Source organism: Acyrthosiphon pisum, chromosome X, assembly GCF_005508785.2.
Source record: "Acyrthosiphon pisum isolate AL4f chromosome X, pea_aphid_22Mar2018_4r6ur, whole genome shotgun sequence".
Lineage (NCBI taxonomy): Eukaryota > Metazoa > Arthropoda > Insecta > Hemiptera > Aphididae > Acyrthosiphon > Acyrthosiphon pisum.
In genome coordinates, this window is record NC_042493.1 from 57,708,743 (window position 1) to 57,718,710 (window position 9,968).

General features: G+C 27.2%; 1 protein-coding gene across 1 annotated transcript; it reads left to right on the top strand.

The window, feature by feature from the left end:
* The first annotated feature begins 794 nt into the window (after nucleotides 1-794).
* Nucleotides 795-6,497, top strand: LOC100158816 (adipocyte plasma membrane-associated protein). Its single transcript, XM_001947639.5, is given in 9 exon segments — nucleotides 795-973; nucleotides 1,753-1,853; nucleotides 2,112-2,293; nucleotides 2,296-2,316; nucleotides 2,520-2,645; nucleotides 2,716-2,884; nucleotides 4,226-4,360; nucleotides 4,421-4,682; nucleotides 5,357-6,497. Coding segments are annotated over 9 exon segments (1,236 nt in total). The 5' UTR covers nucleotides 795-955; the 3' UTR covers nucleotides 5,579-6,497.
* Nucleotides 6,498-9,968: the final 3,471 nt, after the last annotated feature.

A 9,968-nucleotide genomic window follows, 5' to 3' on the forward strand; every position in this document is an offset into this window, starting at 1 on the left:
TATTTTTTATACCTATTATGTATTAATATGTATTTGTAACATGTAGGTAGACAATTAAAAAATGAATTACTGTTAGATTACTAAATACAAAATCGTTTAATTGATTTATCCCATATTATTAATAATATTATTTAGTAGTTACATAATTATTATGCAATGTAGATTTATAAGTTGGTTAGATCGGAGTAATCTTATAAAAAACATAGGTACACCTATAAGCTATAAAATATAATAAAATGTAATTGATAAATTGTTTTTTTTTTGCCTTTGGCTCTTTTGTCAATTTTTTATCTGCATTCTGCTTGATATAGGTACCTATGTATGACAGAGCCCGAAGCCCCAAACGGCCAAACATAAGACCAAATGTGCTCACGTACTCAGGCCGGTCTAATTTTTTGTGCAAGTCGCCAAAATAATTTAGTACCAATTACAATATTATATAAAAATGTACAATGGTTGACGTGAGTCGACTTGAGTGACGGGCCACGGGCCCCGTCCAGTAACGCTACTTCAACTTATGTAACTTATCCCTTATCAGTTATCAGTCAAATAAGAAACGGAGATTTGTTTTTGTTTAAAAACCGTATTGGTTGTTATCAAGGTTTTTTTTTATCAGTTGCAGTTGTTACCTACTATAATTTATATGTAATAATACGTATATTAGGTACTAATAATTTTTAATTAGCTATGCTCCCGCAGTACGTAAAGTAGTACTTACCGCAGTAATTACTACATTTCATGATATTGTTGTTATACTTACTAGTTCGGCCGAATACGCCTATAATATAGTAAGACTATGCCTATGTATGCCTATTTGCCTATTGCCTCAATTAGGCAGTCACTAGGAACATTAGGAATCAAAGTGAAATGAAAGTGAATGAAATGAAAGTTAAAATGGTCGTTATATATATCTTTATTATGGTTTTGTGAGAATGGTGATATTATTAACGTATTAATGATAGGTAGGTATAAGGTATGTATCTACGACCTAGTCCAAACTCCAAAAGTCAGTAGTAACCTAACCTATAGTTGTATCCGGCGCTTGAAGTTAATATAACGTTTATACAAGTATAATCAATGCTAATACCTAATCTAAAATTCGTAATAATAATATTATAGTCGTGTATAATATTATTGTTTATCGTGTGTGACTGACCTGTTCGACTTTGACAACTTATATAACGTCAACATCAGTTTTTTTTATTTTATAATTTATTAACGATAAGCTACCACTATTGCTACTTCTACTGTCGCTATTGCTACAATTAATTCCGACAACACGTACTTACAAATAACTCAACAACTACATTGCATCAAGGACGCAACAGCCGAAAAATGGTAAATTCATAGTTAACCTATCTTATAGGACCTAACGATCTGTGACCAGGGCCGGATTGGTATGTATCGGCCCATCGAGATTTTCACTTCTATAACCGGTCCATTTACGTGGGCCATATTCAGTGGCCCAAAATTACATCTATAGTTAATACGAGCTTATAGGTGGCCAATTGTATTTTAAACATGAATTTATTTTCACTCACACTAACAGGACCGGCCCAAACTTTAAGCGGCCCACCGAGATTTTCTCGGTAGCTCGCCTAACCAATACGGCCCTGTCTGTGACTGATAAACATTGCAAAACATACCCATGAACTGTACCGCTGTTATCCGTCATAATTTGTTTATTCTGTGTACCTATAACAATAATTGTTTTATTTAATTTCAAATATTATGTTCAATTTTCATTTACAGACAATCTCAAGCTTGTTGTTGAAATTGGGTATTTATACCTCGGCTCTGGTTGGTTTCTTCACCTTGCTGCCTTTAAAGAATGTCACTTTCACCGAATACAGGTGAGTTGTAAAAGCCACCATACATAATAAATTTCATTGTGTCAATAATTCATCACCAATATTGATATTTTCAATATACTTATTGAACATACCTTCAATATCACTAATGCATGGTCAATAATATTGTATTGTTAGTAAATTGGGCCCTTATTCCTTAATCTTTAATACATCAATATAATATAAACATAATATCATGAAATACTAATTTAATGTTATTATTATTATTATTATTATTATTATTACTGAAAATGTTAACAGTGTCACGCCTCAAAGACCTTTGACAGGAGCATTAGCAATAAATGAAAAGTTATCAGGCATATCAAAACTTTTTGAAGATCAAATCGTAGGACCCGAAGGCCTGTTGTATCATAATAATACTTTATATACAACATTACATTATGGCCATGTTGTTAAAATTGTTGATAATAAAATAGTTCCTGTGTGAAATTTGGAAAAGTCTGTGGTAAATAAATTTATTTTATAAATACTTCTTAACATCACTTATTGAAAATATAATTTGTGCAGTTTTAATTAAATTGATGTTCCAAACACCATATTAAAATATTGCAGATAATTTGTGTACCAAACCAATGTATATTAAATAAATATCATTCTATAAATGCCTATTTAATTTGCTTGTTTTTAAATTTAATTGATTTGTTTTAGATGGATTATACGATGAACATATTTGTGGACGTCCACTTGGCTTAAGTATGGATAAAACAGGATTTTTATATGTAGCTGATGCGTATTATGGTATTTTTAAAGTGAATTTAAATCCAGATCAGTATGGTATGTTTTAAAATAAATTACTGATAGAATAGTTTTATACACAATTTTTGTTTTTATTTTTATATAATAGGTAAAAAAGAGCAATTAGTTTCATTGGATGATGTTATTGACGGTGTACATCCTAAATTACCAAATTCAGTTGCAATAGCTTCTGATGGTACACTGTACTGGACAGACTCTGATACAAACTATAAACTACACGATGGACTTTATACATTATTTGTCGATGGAACTGGAAGGTTAATAAATATTTTTTTTTCTGTATTTTATCAACAAACCGCATAATTTGATTGAACTAAGACCTATTAGGTTTTATTTGAATTATTAGAGAAATAAATTAGGCAACATTTTAAGACAATAAACTTAAAATAAATAGGTGTTTTAAAATAGTCTTTTATAACAGATTTTCCAATGATATTAGTCATAACTAGGTACTTAGCTGTTTAACTATAAAATGGTAATCGGAAAAAAAGTCCCATACTAGGAAAAAAAATCCCGAAAAAAATGAATGAAAATATATCAAAATTGAAGTATAAATAGATATGTTAAAATTGTATTGAAAAATATATTAAAGTTACTCAAAAAATCATTTAATATAATAATAGAAAGAAGCTTACCTACTTATATAATATATATATTTAATTTTCAAGTTCCTTAATGAAGATCATATTTTTTATTTTTGCTGTAACTAAGTAATTTAGTATTTAGTTATGGTGTAATGATAATAATATGGTATATATCAAATTGTATGGATAAATATAAAAAGTTTCATATTAAAAATTATTAATCATAAATTGAAAGGTAGTTTTAAAAAATTTTAGTTTGTTATAATAGGAATTCATTCTGAATGGTTTTTAAAATATAGTAGACTAATAAATATAATATACAAAATTTCTATAGATACTTATAATTTGAACTTTAATTAAGAACATTACATAAAAACAAATGTTTTTTGGTATAATAATAGGTTATATGTAGGTATACCTACATTAAAAAGGCCTGTTTATAAGTATAAAGATAGAGCTGTACCTAAGTATAGTATTACATTTTTATAGCATTATTATTATAATTATATAAGTACTGTAATTGTATTTATTATTGACTATTGTATAATGCATTACATTTTATTATTTTAGACTTGTATTAAATTAAATTTTATTATATTTCAATATGTGATTTAAGTAAGTAATTAACATTTTTTATGATATTATAAGATTTTTTATGTAATTTTAATGTATTTTTCAATTCAATTTTAACATATTTATTCTTTAGTTTTGATATATTTTCATTAATTTTTATCAGGATTTTTTTTCCCGCAACTTTTTTTCTGTTATTCCTATAAAATAGCCTGGTGTAACAAATTTTCTTGTTATACCTATACAAAGCAACAGAATATTATAATTTATGCTATTTGTTGATAAAATAATATATTATGTACACTAAATAAATAATAATACATTTAACTGATAAACTGACCATTTAACTGAAAAAAAAAAACACAAATTAATAAAATTAACATTGCTAAGTATTTTGTAATGGTTTTCCAGATAAAAACAATAAATTAAATTTTTATTTTTTAGATTATTAAAATATGATCCAAAAACTAAAAGAAATACAGTGTTAATGAACAATATTCAATTTGCTAATGGTGTGGAATTATCAGATGATGAATCATTCCTATTGGTGTCCGAAACTTCAAAATATCGTGTACAAAAGTATGTGAGCAATATTTAGCAACATTATTTAAAAATTAAATTATTTGTTTTATTTGTTAGGTATTATTTGAAAGGACCCAAAACAGGGAAAAGTGAAATATTTATCGATGGTTTGCCAGGAATGCCAGATAATATTAAAAGAAATGGTAGAGGGTCATTTTATATTCCATTAGTCATACCAAGAATTCCAATTTTTGAAAATATCGGCGAATATCCAACTATTAGAATGATGATTACCAAATCTTTAGGAATAATTGATTTTACATTGCTAAAAATCAATTCATTATTTCCCAATTTATATTGCAAAAAAGCTATGCGTTGGGTAAATATTTAACATACACATCTATCTGTACTGTAATTTATAAAATCTTTTTTATTTTATTTGTTACATAATATTTATGAAATAGGTATTTCAATATATTTTTATCTTTTTTTTATCATTAAATCAAAAACCATATAAAAAATTAATTTTGTATAATACATTCAGTATGGCTATTTCAAATTTGTATGAATTACACCATTGATTATGAATACTATAGATAGTCTACTGCAGTATAAAATACTATATCTATAATATTCATAATCAATGATTAAACTTATTGTATATTTTAGATAAATATTTTGTAGTTTAAATTAAAATGTATTGATATTTTTAAATATAATGTTAAATTCATAATTTCTCAATCTTGCTTCATTATATTTTTAAATGTTATCATTTATAATTTAAACATACAATATAATAAAGTATTGATTATCATTTAATTAAATTCAGTAGTTTTTTTAGTAATTAAAAATTTTAATGTTGATTAATAAAGTAGACTCATTAATAAACATTTGTTTCAAATTATACATATAAGTATAAAAGAGGAGCTTGCGTTTAATACAATTTAGTTGGATTTTTAAAAATATACTTTTTGTTAAAAAAAACATCTATTAAATGTATAATAACATAATACCATATGATCCATCTATCAAGTGTACACATTTTTTTTTCAGATTGGACATTTTGAATCAATTTCATTTATCAAATCAATAGTCAAACAACGACTTTCTATTCTAAAAGTTGATGAAAATGGCAAAGTATTATCAAGTTACCATTCTACAGACGGAAAGGTAACTGGAATATGTGATGTTGAAGTGATCGATGATAAATTATATTTGGGCTCACCATTCAACAACTTTTTAGGAGTTATTAAACTGCCACAAGGATTTTTATAACTTATAAGTTATAATTGTTTTGTTTTTTTTTTTTTTATATATATATTTTGCATAGTAATGCTCAGTTATTTTGAAACTTAATAACTCTAATTTGTACAATTTTTAGTTTATAAGCTTAGATTATGTTACGATTGAATGCATTACACACAGTGATTATTTATATTTATCTTATATTATACCAGCTGATTCCGTGCTAATCGTTGCCCATTAAAAACGACAACTTTATATGAATATGTTTTAAACCAATGGCCACCAATAATTATTATTATAATAGCTTTAAAAACCATGACAACCATTTATAATCAAAAATTTCCATTGGAAATCTCAAAATCCTTGTTTGAGGACCTCCCGGTGTTGGTCCTCTCTCTTTTTTAATTAGCCTATATTCTGCACAGAAGTGTAATATATATAGCTGATCCCGTGTACTTCGTTTCCCATTAAAAATGCCAACTTTATATGAATAATATGTTTTACATATTACATTGCAACCACTTATATACAAAAATTCCATCGGAAATCTCAAAATTATATATAAATGGTTTGCCATGGTAATATGGACACACAGACAGACAGACATACATTCGTTTATATATATATATATATATATAAAGATTATTTATTTTTATATTCATACCAGAAAAATATCTATATTTTGTAAAAGTTACTATTTGTATAAAAGACAAATTTGAATGTTCTATGTTACCTATATATATAAATATTTTATTGTGATGTTAAATTCTACTCAAATTAAACTATTTTTTTATCCGGATTATATAATAAGAACTTGTATAATATATTAATATTCCATAAAAATAACTTTTTCTGTGTTCTGATTAATATAATTCACAGTCATAATAAATAGTTACTTAATTCATTATTTATTATTATTAATAAACTATCCTTTAAATTGTATAAGAAACTTTTGTGTTTAGTTTTCTCTCATCTATTTTGTTAAGTGCAACGTAAAAAAACTAATCAAATAAAATCTGCAGTTCAGTACGTATGTATAACAACTTATGTATGTGTAAGTCAGTTAAATATATATCAGTGAACAAGGAAAATTAATTAAATAAGTACATTATTAAACATTAAATATGGTGTAAGCGAGTAATCAATTAAAACAAACTAAAAAAAATAAATATTCAAACTCTTTTCCTGATTATAATTTGTTTAAATATCAACAAATCAAATTTCTTCTACATTGCGACAAATTTCACAATAACAATTTGTTACAGATAAGTTATGATGTGTACCTACTGTTCCCCCATATTGTTGTAATTTCATATGCCTATATATAGTTATAATAATGTAATTTTATTTTTATTTATTTTTTCTTATCTTGCATTCTGATTATTTTAATTTAATTTTATTTTATAATACAACATGGGCTTTTGTGGACTTTATGGACAAATAAATATTTAAATTTATACTATATAAAAAAATTAAAAATTATTTTGTGAAAAGGAAGGGTCTAGATTATAGCTAAATACATGCAGCGACGTAGTGGTTCATTTCGGCCATAGTTAGTTGAAGAGGTGGCAAGTAAAAATGGAACAGGATGGCGAGAGGTTCGGACTGGAACATTAAGAGAGACTTAGGATAGTAAGTACGGTGAGTCAATTTTTCCCTGCAATAATTTGGCCAAAAATTGCTATTTTTTGGCATATTTTTGGAGGGGATCGGATAAGTGGGTGGGCTACCTGAAGTTGGCCCACCTAATTAAAAACTGATCATATAAAATGTGAAAATTACTTGCTAATTTTGAAAACCAACTTGCTATTACTTATTAATTATTCGCTATTTTTTGGCATACTGTTGATGTGTATTTGTTAACGTGGGTGGGCTAAGTTCATGGACGTGAGATTTACTTCTTGCCTACAGTTTGCTTAAGTGTCTAGTTTAAGGGATTTTAGGACTGGCGTATAGTCGTGGTATTTTTAAAGTGTTTCCAACGCAGTTCAAAAATTTTCTCTGAACTCTTTCAAACATGACTGAATTACAAGCCATTTGACGGTCCCAGATGACAGATCCATATTCTAAGATAGCAAATAAAATGCTTTCAAAGGGGATACTAATTTAAATTTGGCAGCTACGCGCTTGACAAAACCGAGGGTTTTGAGAGCTTTGCAGCAGACCTGTTGTATATGCAAGCTACGATTAAGCTTGGGATGAAAGACAAAACCTAAATCATTAAGAGATTTGTCGAGTAGAACCAAAGAATAACTACTTACTGTGTAATTAAATCTAATAGGAGAACTGTTAGGTACGTGTAAAGATCATTGAATGGTATTTAGAGGTATTGAACTGCAGACCTAACTTAATAGCCCAGGAAAATAAATTATTCAAATTATTTTGTAGTATTAAACAATTGTTCAACGAGTTCACTTAATAGAATAATATTATGTCATCCGCAAACGCTAAAAAGTGTACCTGCTTTAACGCCTTGTTGATACTATTAATGAATAAGCTGAAAAACAGGGGGGATAGATACCCACCTTGGGGAACGCCTGATGAAATGGGAAATTATATTATATTATTATTGTATTATAATCTTAAAAGTTAAAATACAAAATGTAAATTTATAATTTAATAATTATATTAAGAAATTTGTTTGGAGTTATAGACGTACTACAGTACTACAATCTAAAACGGCTATATTAGGGAATGTCTAAATTATTATTAATAGTGTCATTGAATAAATTCAAAATATGAGAACAGATTTACAGATAAAGCATTATGGTTAAAATGTGTACAATTTTGTGAAAATATCAGGTACATATTACTGAGTTACCTTAGTTAAACAAATAAGTGATGTATCTGACTTAACTGATTTCAAGGCAATATTATAAGAAAATCACTGTGGCCGCACAATGTGAAAATTTGTAAATCATTTGTAAGTTTATGTAAGCACAAATTGGTAATTTGTAAGTACAGCCGTTTTTAATTATCCTCAAAAGTTTAAATCATGGCTAACTTCCGCGAAACTTGGCCGTTTTGGCATTTCAAAGTTTTTGACTACGCCAAAATATCGTTGACAATTTCTAAGTATTTGTAAGCACAAATTTAAAATTTGTAAGTCATCCCTCCCATTATTGTCCTTAAAAAGAAGTTGGGCGTGCTTTATCGAGCTTTTTATAACTTTTTGAAAATTATAAAAGAAACATTTTGTGAAAATTTAACGTAGGTATATCAATGGTTATTTGTTTTTGAGTTACACCAAGAAAAAATACGAAATGAATATTGTCAAAAACTGGGTACCTATCTACAGACTACAGTGCATGCAGATTGCAGATACATCGATACATGGATAGGTCTTGTGGCTACTGAATTCAGTCGACACAGGAATGTCAACGTCAATAGATTTAGCACAGTTTATTTATCGTTCGATCAGGTACTAGGTAGTAAATACTAGGAAACAAGAACTAAGATATACTTGGACAATTTTTTTGTTCACGCGTAAAAAAATAAACGAGTTTCAAAGACAACGTGTATTTATTGTTATATAGACAGTGGTTCTTAAACAATGGGTACAGTACTACAGTATCTAGCTAGTATCTATCTAGAATAGCTAGTTAAAGATATCAAAGGACAGTAGATACTAAAATATGAAATGTATTCACGCATTTGTCGATAGGTAAATTCTGACCCCCCCCCCCACCCCCAAAGGGTAAACTCACATTTACAAAAAAAAAATTAAAAAATGTTGTTTTTTGGTATTACCTATAAGCTTGAAAACAAGATTCTGATGTTTTTAAGTTTTTTGACTATAACTTCCTTTTTTTTAAAGTACCATAATATATAATTAAGCATGTAATAACACATTTTGAAAAAAAAGATTCACAAAACTAACTTTGGTGCTAATTGCTAAACTGCATTCGTTTTTTTTTACTTATAGGTACTTTTTTTGATGAAAATAGCAATTTGTTTATTTAACATTGGCTTTCCTAGTAATTTAAGAGATAAAAAAATAAATGAAAATATGAAATGTTTTGGAACAAATGTACCCAAGCAATTTTTGTGAATTTTTAAATTTAATATTACATGTTATATTGAAAAAAAATGGAGTATTATAGTTATAGTTATAATAATTACATACTTAAGATAACAATAGTAACACTTTCGGTGTCAGATAAATTTTCGGAATGACCCGATAAGACATATATATATATATATCCATGTCAAAATAAAAAACTGAGCAACTAAATCGGCTAAAACGTAAATCCTTTGAAAGTATACTACTCCCGTGTGTTTCCTATATTATATTATATATATATACATATGAACCATATATACCTTATTTAGACGTTCTGTGCAATTGACAAAGTATCCGCAATATCCGGTCCGGAATATCTGAACTTAACCTTTCCTGGTTTCCGAAGAAATTAAGTTG